This window comes from Columba livia, chromosome 6 (assembly GCF_036013475.1).
Source record: "Columba livia isolate bColLiv1 breed racing homer chromosome 6, bColLiv1.pat.W.v2, whole genome shotgun sequence".
Taxonomy (NCBI): Eukaryota; Metazoa; Chordata; class Aves; order Columbiformes; family Columbidae; genus Columba; species Columba livia.
In genome coordinates, this window is record NC_088607.1 from 5,183,294 (window position 1) to 5,203,000 (window position 19,707).

A 19,707-nucleotide genomic window follows, 5' to 3' on the forward strand; every position below is an offset into this window, starting at 1 on the left:
CATTGTCTCAGCATCTGTAGGGTGATGAACACAAACCCTTTCTGTTCACGTTGTACCTATTAAAAATGGCCACAGGACATCCTAACGGAGACTGTTTAATAAAGAATTACTAATTAATCTCAATGCTGGAAGACAGAAATCTTTGGCAATGTAAAAATAGATGAGTAGCGCTGCTGTTGTTGAAGTTCGTGACTTTGGTTTGGGAGTGGCAAAATAACTGCCCTCTGCCCGAGAACAACAAACTGCACATTTTTATCCTCAGCCCTAGTACTAGCAGAAAATGCTTGTATTTAATCTTTGGTTTAGGTGAGCTAACTTGCCATAACAAGTTGCTGTGCCTTCATTTAGCATCCTATTCTTGTTACCCATTCTGTAATGGTTTAGCAAACGTTAAATGTAATTATTCAACATTAAGAAAAAACTGAGGCTAGACAACCAGAAGGGAATTCTGCCAGTAACATCCAAATTTAAGTCATTGCAGTCATCTGCTGGATTCTATTATACTTAATCCAGGCCATCAGTCACCGTAGGTCACGAGGGTTGTCATCATAGGCTAATTTAACATTACAGCCTCCCACTGAAATAATAAAGTTACACAAGGACAAAAGTCCTTCTCAGCCTAAAATGACACACACAGTATTCAGCTGAAACCATTCCTACGACTTGGGGCTTTGTGAATGTCAAAATGCCACCGATTCTCTGTCAGAGGGTGGAGTTCTGCTTATTTTTCTCTCCTCATCTCTGCTTCTCATTTTGGCTTCTTTGTTACACAGATTAATGGCATTTTCTACACAGTCACATGACATCCATTCCCCTTTTCCAAAGTTTAAGGAGTTCATAAACTTGTTCTAGACAATAGAAAATGCTGTAATAACATTAAAAAGCATCTTTAAAATATAATTCCACATAATCAAACACATACTATAACACTTTTGCAGCTCACAAACTTCCCTGAGTAACACACAAGCATTCCCAAACATACAAACCTATTATTGTCAGTCTAAAATGGTACAATTTGTGAGTTTCTGGACTGCTGGCTGGTAGCAAAAATACAGATATGTAACAGGAGTTTTTTGGATAACCTATGAAGAGCATCTAGGTATTATTACATGTTTCAACTCAAGTGTTTGCTGGTGCTGAGTATCCCGACAGCTGTATGTGACAGCAGAGAGCTGGGAGGACAAGAAGGCAGAGAGAGAATAGGAGAGGATCTGGAGAGGATCCCACCTCACCCTCTCCTGACACCCACCACTCCAGAGCAAGGGGACATACACACTCTAGGACTCAAAACAGGAAAATGGTGTTTATTTTACCCTCCTTTGTCCTTTGCGTTCCTAATTAGAAGGTTACTCATGAAGTCAATGACATGTTTCTCTTGTTTCAATAAAAGATGATAGTCACATTCCTAAAAGCACCCATAAATATGTGAGGAATGAGTTAATTTTGGTAAGTGTACGTGCACCATGGAAACAGCTGGCTCATGGACTACTTGAGGTAAGCAAAACAAATCAAATATAATTATTCTTTTTTTCATAAAATACAGTTAATCTTAAAAAAACCCAACACCTTTGCTTTTATGAACTAGCTACTTTAAGACTGATATTTAAAGCACCAAGAAATTCTACCCTATAACCAGCCTAAATGCTATGATGCTATGAACTCAAGATGATATAGGACCAGGCTAAAGACTTCCCACTCACCTATTAATATAGTATAAGAAAAGTCACTGGAGAGGGACATGTCAGAAACACATTCTGCTCATTTGGAATAAAGTGTCTCATGGCAGCAGCCATCCCATCAGCATCCCACTCAGCTCATATGACCTCCCAAGCCACTAACATTTCTGGCTTGACTTGCTTGTTAAAAGCACCACGCAGGGCATCACCAGCCAGCTGTGCAACTGGCTAAATAACTGCTCAGCACATCAGAGCAAGCTCTTCATCCCATTCCAAAGACAGTGAGGACCACGTGAATCCCTAGAGCAGCGCAAAGCATCACTCTGAGGAGGCACCAGCCATGACAAGTAGCAATAATAAAAACCAAAGAGGTTTAGGTCTTCCTGAATCAACACATGTTGTGTGTTGTGAGGCCTTTCTTCACTGGAGCTCTACAATCCTTCCAAACCTGTTGTAGTCACTTTGTTCAGATGCCTAAGGCAGGGTTGATGGAATTTCTCACTTCTAAACCCTGGGGGTCAAGGTGTCTGATTTCAAGCTGAAAATACCAACAAAACGCAAAATGCCCCTACAGTCAAAATCTGTAGCATCTTTACAAGAAGTAGGTTTAGTACTCTTTTGTCATCAAACATTTTAGCTGTTTAGCCTGGAGAAAAGGAGGCTGAGGAGAGACCTTCTCACTCTCTGCAATGGCCTGAAAGGAGGTTGGAGCATGGAGGGGGTTGGTCTCTTCTCCCAAGTAAAAGAAACTCAGTACGTTAAACGTCTTCTTGACTGCACTGATGACTGAATTGTCAGTCTTCAAGTGCACAAGTCTTATGAGGAGCAGTTGAGGGACCTGGGGGTTCAGCTGGAGAACAGGAGCTGAGGGGAGACCTTCTGATCTCTGAACTGCCTGAAAGGAGCTTGGAGCATGGAGGGGGCTGGTCTCCCAAGTAACAAGTGATGAGATGAGAGGAAATGGCCTCAAGTTGTGCCAGGGGAGGTTTAGATTGGATATTAGGAACAAACTCTTCCCGGAAAGGGTTGTCAGGCATTGGAACAGGCTGCCCAGGGCAGTGGTGGAGTCACCATCCCTGGAGGGGTTTAAAAGGCATGTAGACGAGGTTCTTAGGGACATGGGTTAATGCTAGAGTTAGGTTAGGTTACGGCTGGACTTGATGATCCTGAGGGTCTCTTCCAACTGAAATGACTCTAAGATTTTAGGACAAATCCTGCTGCAGGCCGAAGACAAATGGCCACGTGGTTGCAGAATGACTCTCCTGCAAAAGGTACGTGCCTACTTCTCGCCTTCTAATTTGCCTCTTGTTAAGGTGGACGTAGCGGAGCTCTGTGAGTGGCGCAGGTGGCAACAGTTCTGTGGGCAGGATGGCTTTCTGCATGCTGCTGGGTGTCACACGGGGGTGCGCCCGGCTTGGCGCCGCACTCTGAGAGCCTGAGTTACCTTGTTAGACACAAAGCAGCACTCGGTTTCTTAGTCTGTGCACTCACACACCCGTGGCAGGCACTGAACGGGTACCTCAGAGCGGAAAGAAGACAGGGCAATCTGCCTGGCTAACTTCAGCGCTTCTATCCTCATTGCGGCAAACTCTAACTCCTCCTGGCAAGTGTTTGGTTGTGAGCAATCCACAGGAAAAAAAGTGTATTAAGAACAGAGCAAAAAATGTTTAATACATTAAAAAATTAGAATGTCCTATTTTAATGTATAATTCCTGGGTGATAAACACATCTCATATTCCTTTCATTGATATAAAGCTCCAGTTTTTGGTTAGTCTTGAGGCAGATGTATAGACAACCGATTTTTATCATGGCATAAGTATGAGCAACACTTCGGGTAAAGCAAATGTTTTCTAAAGCTAAAGCTGTTTTTCACAGACTCCTGTCCTTCCATTTTTATTTTATGTGAATTTATGCCTCTCAATTCAGCCTTTGCTGTTTTAAAAGTTCATAAATATTCTAGAAAATATGTTCTGTTACAGAAGTGCTCTGCAGATCAATTTTTTTACCCTAGAAGAAGCCATGCCAAATTCCGCATTAGATCGGTCACCAGAAAAACAAAGCCTAGTTTTCAGTTCAGCGGAATTAGGGCCTAAATCTCTGAAAATTAGTCTATACATACAGACCTACTAAGGCCAAGTGTCAACAACTCTCCATACGTCAAGTCCTGTGTTTAAGCTTAAAAGATTTGCCTTATAAAGACTTGTGGAAAATTTATACATCAGTGGTATAGGACAGCTGAAAGTGTTGATGAAATTTAAGTTTAAATTATGCATTATATGAATTAAACTAAAATATCTCTGTTCCTTAAGTTCCTGAAAGGCCAAAGTTACTGTTGAAAGAATCTAATAATTATTTTGCTTTTTTCCCACCTTTCCCCCAAGCCACCCCCAGCCCTTTCTGCATGTTTATTGACAAACTTAAAAGTGACATTTATATTTCTGCTACATACCTGAAGTTTCTGAGCAAATACTGGGGGGTTCTTTTCTGCTAAGTCAGGATCTAGATATTCGGGCTGATCACATATTGAAGTTTTCTTAGATATCCTATTGAGAAGAGCATCAGCAGAGACAAAGGAGTCTTCAGGAGATGTCTAAAGGGGAAGGAGGATACAGAATAATTAACATTTTGCCCAATAGTTGACACCAAAAGCAACATATCCCTACTGCGAATCTTTGATTCCTACTAATTTCATGTGCCTCTGAAAATAACTTTTGAATACATGGTTCATAGGTGTAACAGAAAAACATTAAAAACAATTCTTCCCAATTTGAAAGCTGAGTAAATTTTCCAAGACTAACATGAAGTAACTTTAGGACCTCTAAAGCAACAGTTCTCAAACCATGGACCACAGCCCACTCTCAATACTTCAACAATAGTTTTCAAACAGTTACCATAGATTTTGTTCATACAATAGCTTATGTTCAGTTCAGGCATCTCTAAGGCAGTCCAAAAGCTTTGAAAACCATCAACACTGAGGGGAACCTCAGCAAGGCTCTTTTTGCAGCCTTTACAAAGTCTTTTGCTGCTTACTGGGGATAAACTAAGTTATGTTCACAATTACAACATGATCAGGAAAAATCCACAGTATGAGAATGGAAAGAATTAGAATGACCAAAACAAGACCTCTGGGATTTGAGTACCCAGGACTCCCTGCATTAAGAAAAATATCCAAGCTCATAAACAAGTATTTTGTGAGATGGTATCAACAGCATCGTTAATATAAATTAAGCATAGTTTTTAAGTGAGCCACTTCTTATTTTAATTGCTCTGTAAATATATTGTCATATAGCTTAGCATGGCTAGTGCTGTAGGCATTTGAGAAACAAGTTTGCCTGGAAAAGTGGAGGCTTTGAGGGAACCTTGAAGAATTTGAGAACCAGTGCTCTGAATTCTGTATGTTGTACGGGTTGGAAGCAAGGAAGGGCTCAGCACTAGTTCAAATTCAACCCAGAGAGGCCACTGAAAAAGTGATTTCACTGGAAGCTGGAATGAGTTCTAATGATCAAAAAAGTGAATTTTACATTATCAGTATCAGATGACAATGGTTCACTCAACAGTTTATAGAAAACGTGAAAGAGCAGCTGTTCTTTCCCACCAAATATTTGAAATTTCACAGTAAATGCAACACAACAAATCAGGTTTATGTTTATATAAAACCTTTTCATTTGATATAAGAAATATTCCTTCAAATATTGAGTCAAAGCACAGTGTAAAAAGGCCTGTGTGAGAATAAAAGCACTTCAAAGCGCCATCTTGGAATAAATTATCACAAGAACATGTTAGGAAATTCTTCCAAATTCCATCAGTTCCATCAACCTACCTCCCTCATTTGGGTCCTTTAAGATCTTTAAATATCAGGTTGAGTTTCACTCTACTTGTGAGCCTCTTAAATGACAAGAGTACTTTCTGCAGGAAAACTATTCCCAGACTCTTATAATGAATAACTTACTATCTCAATAGCCTCTGGAGTTGTTCCTAGGGTCATGGGCTCTAGGTCTTTCTGCTTTGACTTGTCGGGTGACTGTAAATGTGCCTCCTGGCTGGCAGCAAGGACTCGGGAAGCTGGATGTTGTATTTTCATTCCAGAGGATTGTTGGGCTTCAGGGTCTTCGAAACTCGACCTGGAAAAAGATTGTGAATGTGCTGTCAGGGTAGAGCACAAGGCTCTTACAAATCTGCTTCTGCTAAACAATGAAGCAAGTCCTCTTCATTATTTTCATGTGTATATATTTTTATATCCACGCATTGTTTCAACTCAGCTTCATATCATTATATCTCATAACACTTGGCAATATCCTTTCAAAGCAATGCACCGGAGTAATCTAAATAAAGCCAATTCCATCAGAAATGTTATGCACATTCCTTAAATATTTCTCACTTGCCTTTTACCCCTTTCTCATTGTGACCTGCATCTCTCCCAACAAACAACTTTTACTAACAAGAACAGATGTCCTTAACGAGCAAAATTTGTGGAAGTAAATACAACCCCCACATCCTGTTCTTATGAACTAGACTCTTTGTTCAGAACAGATAACTAGGAAAGGCCAAGTGAAAAGTTGCAGTTAGGAGATTTCTAGATTGACATGAAAATGACCTTAGTAAATGAGAAAAAAAGTGTAAGTAGGAAACCACAGCCTAGTGAAACAGTCGCCACTGTGACTATTTAGTAAGAGTACAAAGGAGAAATACATGTCCTTATTCCTTCCCATTACAAAATTTCTGTATCTTTGCCCTCTATTCTCTATATCATATGTGTACACAGATGGGAATCTATTTTTAAACAAACAACTCGGCAACACAGAAGCAGAGAGAGGAAGAATTGCCTGTGTACGTGCTATGATGTTAACCCTTTTCCATATACCCATTTCCATGTCTGGATTTGCTTGCAGCGACGTACCCTGAGCACGGCGTGGTGGAGTCGGACAGTCTGATGGGAGGTGATTTGACTGGGCTCTCTTGCTGTGCATCAAACATTAGGTACAAAGACTGTTTCTTCGGGGTGTTATCATCCTGCTGGCGACAGGAAAAGAAAGACTCATTAAGCAACTCAACCATTCTCCATCAAAGCTAATTCAGGTCACCGAAGCCTATAAATGACCAAATGACTTGAAAGGCAACGAATAATACATGGCTGTAGTCTACATTGATACTGGGATTCCCTTGAAGGAATAAACCTTTAAAGAACAAACCCTAAACAGTTCAGTCTTTGTAATGGCTCTTCCTCTTCCAGTTCGGGGTTAATCAGATTTCTGGTCGTGTCAGACAGGAGACATCCCTTGACTGAATGTGTTACTAAAATATTCATTGAAACCAATGTTATTCTCATCAGTTTAACATACATGCTGATTTTTCTAACTTCTGCTGTGGATATGCCCCCATTGAATCTAGTCAAGCTATCAAATCCATGAATTAAATAGAAGAAAGGCAAAATGGCTGATAACATATAGTGCTGGATTCCATATTTCACATTCATTCTATATTCCCTCCTGATTCCCTCCATCTTCTTAAAAGTTTTACTCTCAGTTTGTTAAAACAGTTCAATAGCTTGCATAGACATTGCTGGAAATACTGATTTGCTTTTAATCTCCAGAAAGAACTACTATGACGCGAGCTTAAAAATAAAATAATAAGATGGAACAAGCTCTACAGGATACAGGACAATAAAGCACATGCAATTTACCCCAGTTACGCCAATTTAAAGGAACTGGTTTTGCAAATCTGCTGCAGGCACATGATAATTAATTTAAGGGGTAGGGAGGCTGATGGCATTATCAAGATAGTCAATTATGACAGGGGAATGCAAATTAATGGAAATGGAAGTGAGAACTTACAGGCACAGAGGAGCCTATTTTCTCCATATATTCTATTTCATATGAGTTGCCATATTCCAATTCTGCAACAGAGACAAAAAATAGCCGTTACATACATGCTGTGAAATGGTTTTTGCAGAAGTAAGTGAGATCTCTTCTCTTTCACAAGGGTCATTGCCGCTCTGCTCAATACTTTTCTATGAGGTATTAAAAGCAGAAGGTGCATTGATTTTCATCAACTTTCAATGATGAACCTGTGCCACATTTCAGGCAAATTCATTTGACTGAAAAATTTCAGCTTTATTAATTTGCTGAAGATTCTGCCCTAGGGGCCAGAATATTAAGAAAGTTTCAGAATGCTCCCAGAGCACCGATAACTTTCCTCTATCATGTTATCACAGAAAACACTTTTCAATAATTGCTAATGCTTGTACTAGTTTTCTTTAATGTACACAAAATAATTTTATAAACTGTGGAGAAATTAAGTAACTTTGTGTTTATCACACAATCCTTTATTCAAAAAGACTATTGTGGTATCAATTAAGATAAAAAGATACATAAAATACCTGTGTGCTCATTGGACAAGGGGTGAGACAACAGCCTGGCTTACTGGGCTGCTTTCACATTTTAGGTTCAGAGGAAAAGCCTAAGGCAGGAAGATTTACAAGGAACCTGAAATCTGAACTCTAATAAAAATGTAAATCTTTCCTGCTTCTCTACTTCTAATCTCCTAATTACACTGGAAGAAACAGCCAGTATTTCTTTCCAATCCGTGGTCACCCAGTAGTGGTCTGATCTAGACACAGACAGATAAAAAAGAAGCAAAATGAAGAGAGAACACACCTTCCTGCTCCCAAATAAAAGCAAAGACTTTGTTCAATGACACTTTAATTTAAAAATTAAAAGCATCATTGATTTGTCCTAATGCTGTGTTGTAGTCTGTTTTCTTGAGTTAATTCAATAAATCACTTGTATAATTTCATTTCCATTATAGATAAATTCTAATGAATGGCACACTAGCATTTATATTATGATAAAATTATGTGCTAAAATTCAGGAAGACAGAAACCATCACTAAAATATTTGTTCTTTAAAAAAAAAAAACCAACTCTAAAGATAATCTCATATCTGTTTTGTTAAAAAGTGTCAAAGGTTGCAATGTGAGTTCACAATGCTCAAATATTTTTTTGTAATAAAAAGCATCAGAGAGTACAAGCGCTAATTGTACAAGTATTTTGTTGAACCACCACTGGAGAGGAACAGTCACAAACTCTCAGTACCTGGCATGGGGGAGAAATTATTAGTAAAATGTCTAAGTGGAGATAATGCTATAATAGCAGGCTTGTCATGTTTAAATTCTTAGCACCATGTATTTTTAATAGTAGATAGGGAGCCAGGTAAGATGGAAAACCTCCTGGTACCAGATAGAAGCTTCTTCCTAGTGAAAGCAAAACCAAAACCGAAACGATGAATTCAAACTACCTACGAGACTGCAGGAGAAAGCATGAAATACCAGATCACAGCATCACTTCAGTAACTGCCTTTCTGTATTTCATTTATCTACACGCAGACCAGTGAGGTGCACGGTCAATGTTTTTGGAGCAGCTTTATGATGCCAGAGACATCCCCCTGAGCTCCCTGGCAGGATCACCCTTCTGGCTGGTAGCAGCTTTACAACTGCAATCCAAACCGGCTTTTGGGACAACGCGAATTTACTGATGTCAAAAAGGCAGAACACAGATGGAAACACTTCAACTAGAAAAAAAAGTGATAAGACGGCTTGCTAAACGCAGTTTGTTTCGTCTCATTGCTCTTGGAAGTTTCCAGCACAATTAGATACGATCTCCTCTCCTGGGTATCTCCTCTGAGACATCATCTCCAAAATCTTAGGCTCAGTTTATCTCTATACATTCAAAATTAGAAATGCCCAGGATATCCCCTGAATTAAGATAATTATCTTTTATAAATATATATGATAGACTTACTAAGTGATGTCCTTCAACTCCTCCCACAAATAGCTGCAAGATTACATCAGAATTTTCTGCTAATAATTACTGCTTATTTCTGGTCTGTGCAGCACGAAAATGGCAGCGGTTATAAGCAGCGAGTGCAACAGATGAGAGCTGGATGCACTGGCTGACTCAGTAGTCAGGCTGTACCTGCACAAAAGCCGCGTTAGGTTACAGGATAACCCTCGTACTAGTATGTGGGAGGGGTAAAAATGTTCACACTGAGAAACAGCCCTGGAATTACTCAAAAATTTCTCAATGCTGCAGGAGCAAGACTGTCAAGCGAAAAAACCAATTATTTTTAAGAGACCTGAAAAGTGGAAAAATTGTTGATTATGATTAGCATGTAATCTGAAACTCCGACTATACTATGCAGCATACATGAGACCAGACAATTAGCATTTAATTAGAAGCTTTGCTCACTTTCTTCTATCCACTTTGATAGCTAAAATGATTGCCTTAGAGTATCTCTCACTATCCTTTTGTTCCATTTCCTTCCATATCATTTTCATTTTCCCAGATTTGGGGGGTTTATTTTCTAAAAAATATTTCTTTAAATTATTTTTTTTAATACAAATGAAATAGAGCCTATTTTAAAATTTATAACTTGACACTAAATCCAAATGAATTTATCCAGACTGAAATACTTATCTGTAAAGAAGACTCAAAAGATTTCCAAAAGGCCCAGGCCATGCAAACATATAAGCATGTGCATATGAACATGTGCGGTCCTGTTAAAAGCACTGGGATTATTCACGCCTTTAATGCAAAACACATTTGACCTAAAAGCTTAGCAGTTCTTCATTAAGCAAAAACTCCTCAGTCCCAGTCTAAAACGGCAGAAAGCAGCTTTAACGGTAGATTGGGACATGGGTTGAAGGTTAAAGAAGAAAAGGAAATTCTGACCAAGAAGAAAACGTTTAAGCCAAGTTAAACTTGTGCGTTCTTCCCATCCACAAAGCTGAAAATCAGCCCTTGGAGCAGATGTTGCAAAGCAGAATTCCCTCTGGTAACCCCAAGAAGGGCCACACACACGCGTTTTCTAAATTTCCTCCTCCACATTTCACAGACCTGGAATGATGGTTCTCTTAATAGAGTCTTCCAGCTTTAGCTCGGAACTGCTTACAGGAAGGTATGACAGGAAAAACCTTAATAAGCTTATCTAGAAGGAAATGTTATCTGGCATGGGAATAGTAAGTAGATAACGGATGGAACATCCTGGACATTTTTTTGCATAAAGATACCTGGGTCCTAGGAACCTGGAGGAGAGATGGCATGTTAAGGGTCTTGTTGCATTATACAAACATTACTCTTTGAGCAGAGTCTTATCCTGGGACCTTCTCCCATTCAGGTTAGAGGAAAAGACTTGGGTAAAATCAGTATTACAGTGACTCTGGATCCAAGAGGACTAACCCAGAGCGGTACCAGACCACAGTCTCCTGTGAAAGCATGGAGAGAACAGAGCACATCTACAATTAACCATCCAAAGGAAGCAAAAGCCCTTTTCATTTTCCTTTAAATTTTTTCTCTACTCTTGACAACTCAAGGCAGGACTATAAGAGTCATACATTCAGCTCCCCATAACTGCCAAGTTCCACAGACAGGTCCAAAGAGCATCATTTTTTAGGGTTCCCAAACAATACAGTTCACATTGAGCAAAGTATATCCTTGAATGAAGCAAAACCCCTCTCTCAATAAATATAACATTAGTTGGATGCAGAAAGTCCCTTGTAGAGCATACCCTCTGTGGGAGAGCTGAATTTAGTCTCATTAACGAACGTAGACAGATCAGACGGTTGTGGGTAATCCTGCTTATCCGTGTTCAGGTCCACGGTCATGCAGGTCCATTTCTGACCGGTCACTGAAGACGCCAGTTTCTCCTCATCTGTCGCATGAACCACCGCGGATATGACAGGAGGTGTTTCTGGAGTAGGCAGCGGAGTGGGATCCTGCAGAAAACAAGCGCCAATTAATTCCGTTATCTTTCATTAACACGTTGAATAGTCAACTCCCTAAATTCGTCTGCAGGATGGCTGTCATCTTTTTAATTCTGTCCCAAAGAGGAAAAATATTTAAATACTTCATTTAGAAATCTACTAGCAGCAAGTTTTCCCAGTATAACCAAACCCTTTGATGATAAACACTCGTATTGCAAAGCTGACTTGATAACAGGGAAGAAAGAAAACCCAGAGCCATTTAAATCTGTTAGGCACTTGACATAAGTGGCACAACCAAAGCTTTTGACTGCCAAAACTGACTTTTTAGGCTTCTTTCATGGGAGCAAGTTTTCACAGGTCTGCAAGGGCATGAACCCTTTTCTTCAGCTCTGGGCTGTCACGCAGCACAAATAAAAGGGGAGGATGGATAAGAGGAAGATGAAGAGCAGCATAGAAGCAGCTGAGCCACATCAAAACACTCAGGCCTTTGTAGGCAGAACAGCTTTTTTTAAATTCTCTTCCAAGAAAACCACCTGCCGGCAGTTTACAACAAGGAATAAAACCATCCAAGCACATGTTCCTGGTAGGTCAGCCCACTTGTTTTATTTCTATTTCCCTTCCAACCCACCAGTTTGATGTATTTAATTTCTTTCTTTCTAACTGAAAAATTCCAGGATGGATAGTTACGTCAAGTTTTCCACACAACTGATTTAAGATGTTTATGCACATTGTCGCTCCATTTTAACATAGGACTTTGCAAAGTACACGCATTAATAGTCTAAGTGGAATTCCCAGAGCAAATACTAGATCTAATATACATTGTATACATGCTTCTAGAGGCCAAAAGTTTGATACCTTATGATTGTAGCCCAATGTGCTATAATTAAACAGCAATATGCTTATATTCTTTACAAAACCACCTTTTTTTTATTAAATGTACAATTCTGCCATTAAAGAAATCAAATTTTCTTCTTTTGTCCCTACAAGAACACAAATTACGTGCATCAAAATAAGGTGCTACTTTACCTGCGAAGGAGGATCAGACAGCGGGGATCTTTTTGGCGATTTTTTCACCCTAAATGTATCACTGAAAAAAAAGTTAAAACAGTTAATATGATAATACCAGTAGAACTGGGTCATTTCACACTTAGCAAGAGACAGCCACAGACAATGCAACCTCTGTAAGCCCTTCTGCTTTCAAATCCCATTTGTTAGGCAGCAGCACCACAGAAAAACATGCCATAGGTTCATATTCTTGTCATGCACTTGGAACAGGCCTCAGTTCCCAAAAAAGCTGAGAAAAGCAGGATTGCCATATTTTTCATGCCAGCTGCTGACACGTTTACAGAGCGATTGTAATTCAAATCCCTGTTCCAGCACAGAGTGGCCCTAAGCAAATTATTTAGCTTCTGTCTGCTTCCGTTTCCCATCTGAAAATTAGATCTAAAACACATCTTTAAATGAGAATTAAAACTGGGATGAACTTGGGCAGTAAGGTGCAACGACCCCATAAATCATTAAGCATAAAACTGGTGTGCTTTGGATGAACTACAGAAACCCAGCTGAGGCAGACGCTGCTCTCAAGATGCCAGAACAAAGCTTCATCATCACAAATGTGCAGAACAGACCCCCTCTCTCTTCAAAACACCAGAAAATATGGCAATTCTGCTTCCAGTTCCCCCAAGAGCTCACAGGGCAGACTGGACACTGTAGCCCTTCAAAATCCCACAGGTTTCAATCAGGCAAAAGGAACGAAGAATATAGATTATGTCTTGGTGTATAATGGTGAATGTTGCCATTGTGTTTATTCACAATTGGTTAAAAATATTTTCTAACAGGGAAATAAACCAATGATCTACTTGTTCTCTTGGTGTTGCTGGAGCTATTCAAAGATGTTTTTGTTACTAACTAGAAAAGGGGGAAAAATACACTAACAAACCCACTGATAGAGATTTAATGTTTGCACTGAGATGCAGAGGCAAAAATTACTGCCCACCAGCTGATCCCAGATCAGCAATGGGAAGATCAATACTAGAAATTACAATGGGTTTCAATTGTTAGAGAGTAAATCAATATCACATCTAGAAGGGAAAATAAATTGGACAGCTGAATATTGGAGTGTTCAATGCTACTAATTATCTAGTTATGACGCTAGAAGTAATTAGGATAACTTAGGCCTTTAAGAAGGAGAAACACTTTATTAAGTGTTTACAAATGACTGATTGTGCAAAGTTGTTGTACCGCAGTAGAAATAAAACTTTCATGTTTTAGCTCAAGGATACAACATCTATACAGTTTTGAAAAAAGGCTCATCTTTGATAGGGAAACAGATAATGAGGCAATAAATTCCTCAAATTCATTCACAGCCAGGCATCTTAAAATAGCTTTCAAATGTGCCAGTGACGTGACATAGTTAACATAAAAGATTCATGCTGAATAATAACTGTTCATGCTGCAAAATAAATAAGTAAAATAAAAAAGGCCATAAATCAAAGAGGAAACTTGAATTGTTAGCTTAGAACTACTTACAACAGAGAACATACAGACATCACATCTTCTACCATCCTAAGACAAATAAGACAAAGAAGAGAGAGACAGACAGAAGGAACTGACAAAAAAGATAAACCTACAAATACTTGGTTAATGTTAATGTGTTAAGGCAATCTGATCATGCACATTTTCTACCTGTATAATCTTAACCTCTACTTTTTGTTGTGAAATACACGGAGAGAAAAAAAAAGAATTCATCAAGTCCTTGAATGTTTTAAAATTTAATGTTATATTTTTGACACGATTTCATCTTACAAAACGTATTTTTCAAAGCTGAGGCCTCTGAGTTAAGTTTCTATCAACATTCTAACTGTCCTTGCCTAGCCTGACTGCAGACACCTGCTTTCTTTTCAAAACATAGTATTTGTTATTATACGGGATGTAAAACTGTTCTTGAATGGCAGCTAAGCTTAGGGAAAGAGCATAGTTGTGCCAGGTGTTTTCATATCTGCTGGTTTGTTACGACAATACAGAAAAAGTTACCAGACCATTTCAAATTATTTACCTAAATCAAGAAAGAAAGTGACATTTGTTTAAATTCCGTCTGTTTTTGAAGCCTAACTTTGTGTTCTGACAGAACAAATTGCCCTGAAAACCAAAGGACACCTTGCCAAGCGATCAAGGGTACAAAGAGTTTTCATCTACTTGTAACGTTGGCAGCTTTTGCTCGGCTCTTCTCATGAGCAACGCTCTTGAAAGCTGGCACCTTCTGTTTCCAAACACAGCCTCCAGTCATCCAACCATGTCGAGAGCAATGTCTATACAAGAAACCTATTTTTACCTATCACCATAAGCAGGCACTCGGGTAGCATCATCTGCTCTTTTGTTCAGTCTCACCTGAGCAAGCAGATCTATCTCAAAACAGCTCAGCACATAGGTACAGAACCAGAGATTAATGTCATAGAGTCATAGAGTATTTTGGGTTGGAAGGGACCTTCAAAGGTCACCCAGTCCCACCCCTGCCATGAGCAGGGACATCTTCACTCAGCTCAGGTTGCTCAGGTTACCCAGCCTGGCCTGGGATGTCTCCAGGGATGGGGCATCCACCACCTCTCTGGGCAACTTGAGCCACTGTTTCACCACTCTCAATAAATAATTTCTTCCTTAAATCTAGTCTAAATCTCCCCTCTTTTAGTTTAAAACCATCACCCCTTGTCCTATCACTACAGGTCATGCTAAAAAGTCTGTCCCTATCTTTCTTCTAAGCCCTCTTTAAGTATGGAAAGGCTGCAATAAAGTCTCCCCGAGCCTTCTCTTCTCCATGTTGAACAACCCCAGTTCTTGAATTCATGTCAAGCCAACATCTCTTCTAAAAGTCTCATCTTTTCACATGAAAGTCAACACTTAGACTGCTGCAGGTTTCATTCCAGAATAAAAAATTATTATTTTTATTGCTTTAACGCACATAGCACAAATTCAAAGCAGTACAGGCTTAGCAAGAGCTTAAATTCAAGCCTGTCTTCTTCACCTCCCATAGATTTAATTTAGAAATCGCTACCCTTCTCTATAAGGAACACATTTTCAAACTGCCCCTTGCAGCCAAAGCGCTTTGCACTGGCTTCCCCCTCCTGTCCAACCAAAACAACAGCACCAAGCAGGGTCCTGCCCCTTCTCCCTGCCCGGCCAGGAGTTCTCCTGCACTGGAGTGATGCTGAGGGCCCTTTTGGTGAGGAGAGCAAAGAAAGGCAGAAAAAAATAGAGCCACTGCTTCCCCAGCACCCTCCAACAAGCCTTAGGCTCATTTTAAAAGTATCATGGCTCCAGGCTGTGCTGTGTATTAATATGTAGATTCTCTTCTTATTTAGAAACCTCTTGCAAAAGTAGGTTATGGGGGTGCAGTGGGCAGACACCTGACACAACATGGTGAAATTCTTCCCAGGCAAGGGTCAGGAATTCCTTTAAACCCCCTGACCGAATAACCGGGAAGCCCTGCTCTAGTGGTGTCACTTCTTCCACCACGATAAAGACCAGTGGTGAACTATGTGACTATAGGACAGAGCCTTCCCACGATGGATTGTCACAAGGACGGCTGTGGTTTAGCGAAGTCTTTGTAAACTCCTGTCACCCCTAAATTAACAACTTTGGAATTGATTCTAATATTCACAGCAGGTGGGTGGACCCAAGAGGTTTATCCTGGAGGTCTGTCAACTCCACTGCAGCTGCTGGAAGACACGGGGAGACTCTGGCTGGCTGCAAGTGTCAGACTTAGGAATCTGAGGATATTGAAATTCCCTTCTCTCCCTCTGCACTTCCCCAGCAACATTCAAATTGTTCCTCTCTTGCAGTCAGATTTTCAAGACTTCTTGGTTTGGACAAAACCAGTTTGGACTGTAGGCTTGGAAAATCTGTCACCTTAGCATACATCTTAACTCCCACCTTAATTTCCCCAAAACCTCAGGCATAACTCAAAAAGAAGCAACATCAGAACAACTCAAATTCAACTATAATTTTCATAAGCCAGAAATGCCCATAAAAAGAAAAATATGGCACAAGCTTCCTCAAATCTGACAAAGGACGTAAATTAAAGGTCTAGAGGTCAGTAGGTTGCTCAGAAAAAACTGAGCATTCTCCATCTCGCTCCATAAAGGAGGCAATTTTTTGTACTGCTTTACGTTAACCTTATTATCTTCAAATTGTCAGGCTTTTGTAATTTTAAGTCACATTTTTGTTAGTTAGCTGAAGCATTTAAATCAAAAAGGGACATGCAGAGAGATACTTTCTTATAGATACACATAGGATACCAATTTCAGATAAATGGGATATAAACTTAATTATTACTAGCTCAAAATAACCATGTCTGAAGGGGTAAGATAATGTGCACAGCAGCAAGTTCGCCATGGAATCAATACAACTAGCCACTGAAATAATCAACCAAATGTCCAATACAACAAGTTAGAGTATCCTGCAATTTGTCAACTGTGCCTAAAAGCTGGATATTTCCCCAAAATGTAGCAGTCTAGGAGACTTCAACCCTTCTGCAGAGCTGTAAGCTCTTTCATAGAAAGGAAATTTTTCACATTTTTTAGTCCTGTATTTAAAAATATATACTTCAATACTGCACTCTTCTGTTTCTGGTTATTTTCTTTTAAATACTGTAAGTCCCTGGATAAAACCATCTTCCTGCTGTGTGCAATAGGAGATTTATCACTGCCTTGCTATTTCATGTCCTACTCCCAAAACTGATGCTTCACAAAATAGTCTTTACTGGTGTGAATTTGACATACTTTTCCTTCTCTATTCAAATATAAATGGGGTGTAGCTGTACTAAGGGGTAGGAACGTGCTGCTTCTAATCTAGAAACATCTGTGCCCTTTAACTTACGTCTTTAGTGGCGTCTTCTTCTTTTTTGCAGGTTTATTCAAGTTGTCTCCTTCCGTTCCATTTGTTTCATTGGCACTGGCTGGTATCTCAAAGGAAGCTGGAGATTTAGAGGGTGAGCTGGCTATCTTAGAAGAAGACTTGAAAGGGTCAATAGAGTCCTCACACATGTCTGGCTCAAAACTGTATGTTTGTTGAGGCAGTTTGGGCGATTCCTGCATTTTTGTACTAGATGAAAAGGGGTTAAAATTGGGATCATCCCACTTATCAATATCAAAAGTATAAGAACCTTTCGTGATCGGGATTTCATTTGGATCAGCGGGTGACTTGGTCGGTGTGGTTGGAGCATTGTCAAGCTTCTCCACTGACTTTTTAGTCTTTGGCCTCCGTAGCGGCATTTTAGCACCAGGCTTTTTACCTGCTTTTTTGGGAGGAGGAGTACTCTCCTGCTGGTCTTCACTCACCCCTTTTTCTTCAGAATAATCAAACTCCAGCCTCACGGCAACGCCTTTGACCGGAGGGTCTTCTTGTCCTCCGGTGTCGGGTGGCGTCACCTCCACAGCCTCTGGTGCCGTTGTAAGAGGTAGTGTTTTCTTGTTGGCAGGAGGAGAATTTTGTACTTTGCTGCCTCCGGTGCTAAAAGCACTAATCCCTTCAAAACTGTCTGGATCCAAGGGATAGGATCCTTCAGGCACGGGCAGGGCCTCCTGTTTCTCAGCAGAGATTTTAGAAGGTTCAGTACATTCAGGCTTTTCTGAGTCAGCCTTACCTTCAGGTGCTGTTTTATCCTCACCTGGGGCACAAGCTGCTTGGCCAAGGTCAGATGGTTCTTGAGGTGTTTCCTTCACTGGTGGAGCATCCAGAGATTTTTTTGCTGTCTGCTTCTTTTTTAAGGAAGCCGGTCTGGATTTCTTTGTTCTCTTAAGGGTACTTGAAGCACTACTTGAGCCAGTACCGTACGCATCTGCTGCCGGCGCTAATGTCTCGCTGTTGCCGAGATAAGATGCCCCATCAAAATCACTAGCTTGTAAGCTAAGAGATCGAGACAAGGTAGATTTGGAAACTGGGAGCGAATCAGTAGATTTTCTTCGAACATTCGCTTTGGGGTCCCGATTCTTCGATTCTGGAGTGCTCGGTCCTAAGGCATGGAGAGAATCAACCAACTCAATGTTATCAAAGTCCAAGTTGTAAGTTCCACTGCTGGCTATTGGCTTGTCCTCATCGAAGACGGTGGAAAAAGAATGGGAAGGGGGACGGAAAGGGCTTTCTTCAACTGATTCACTGTGTGACACATCAGTTACGGGTATAGTTTCTGAACATAATCCTGTGGGAAGAAACAGAAAACTCAGTGAATTTTAAACACATTTTTAAAACTGGAGCTTAAGAAATTTTAGTATAATCTAATATTATACAAGTGAAAAAGAAATAAAGGATTAAAATCACACCAATAGACTACGCAATGATTAAAGGACATACAAACCAAAGTGACTTTTCCAACATAGGAACTAGATTAGGGGAAAAAATAGTTCTGTTCTCCTCAGAAGAAGATTCAAGGCAAGTTTCATGAAAACATAAAATATGTGTTTGAAATAGCCTCTAGAGCATCTCTTCTAAACTAATTATCCCTTGGTTAAAGAGATGGATATTACTATAACATGCAAAATACGCCAAATAGGAGAAAAACTGAACATTGAGCACTTAATTACTCACGTTTTCTACTGTTATAAAATGAATTCACAGAATTGTGTCAGAGCTCTTATGCAGTAAATTCCCTGTAAATTGACTGGTCCTTCAGCAATTACATGCTGATATTAAGTTTTGTTTCCCATGTGCTATTTTTACCCATTTCCCAGAGGAATGCGGCTTCCTCTCCACAACCCATCAATGCTGCTCCTCTCTCTGCCCCAAACAGTCAATATGCTCCACCTTGACCTCTTAATTCCAAGTTTATGATGAGACATGAATCAGTGCAAATTTCATATGAAATAAATTATGGTAAAGGTAAGAAAATTAGTCAATTAGAGAACTGTGCAAATATTTGCAGTTGAAAATCTTCCTTGAAAAAGACCACTAGAAGCTCCTTACAAATTACTTAAAACAGAGATCTCAAAGTGCCTTTGTAACTCATAGATGAAAATTTTATAGAGAGAATTATTTGCTGAAATGGTTAAACCCAGCAGCTTTTCCTTGCAATTAAAGATTTGCTTATTGAATGGAATCCTAAAATGATCTCTTGACTTGGGAGATAACAACTATATAGGTCGAAGTAGAAAAATACACAGTGCATATTAAAAAGAGAGAAAATACGTAGGTAGGAAAGGATTAAGGTGATGGTCCTTTTTGCCTTCTAGCTGATGAAAGTTCGTTACTAAAATGTTTTACAAAAATATGTTTTTGTTCCTGCCGT

At 39.7% G+C, this 19,707-nt stretch overlaps 1 protein-coding gene across 21 annotated transcripts in view; it reads right to left on the bottom strand.

Moving 5' to 3' along the window:
* The window catches only part of TACC2 (transforming acidic coiled-coil containing protein 2), a 140,735-nt gene that overhangs the window by 20,139 nt on the left and 100,889 nt on the right, over positions 1-19,707 (bottom strand). For 6 of the 21 annotated variants that reach the window (XM_021291993.2, XM_065066829.1, XM_065066818.1 and 3 more), the window contains 9 exons: positions 17,304-18,624; positions 13,962-13,997; positions 12,459-12,519; positions 11,237-11,444; positions 7,508-7,569; positions 6,574-6,689; positions 5,626-5,797; positions 4,126-4,266; positions 3,196-3,276 (listed from right to left, as the gene is read on the bottom strand). In XM_021291993.2, coding sequence (XP_021147668.2) covers positions 3,196-3,276; positions 4,126-4,266; positions 5,626-5,797; positions 6,574-6,689; positions 7,508-7,569; positions 11,237-11,444; positions 12,459-12,519; positions 13,962-13,997; positions 17,304-18,624 — 2,198 coding nt within the window. The remainder of the gene's footprint in view (positions 1-3,195; positions 3,277-4,125; positions 4,267-5,625; positions 5,798-6,573; positions 6,690-7,507; positions 7,570-11,236; positions 11,445-12,458; positions 12,520-13,961; positions 13,998-17,303; positions 18,625-19,707) is intronic. The other 15 variants (XM_065066832.1, XM_065066827.1, XM_065066838.1 and 12 more) reach the window with 8 other exon arrangements.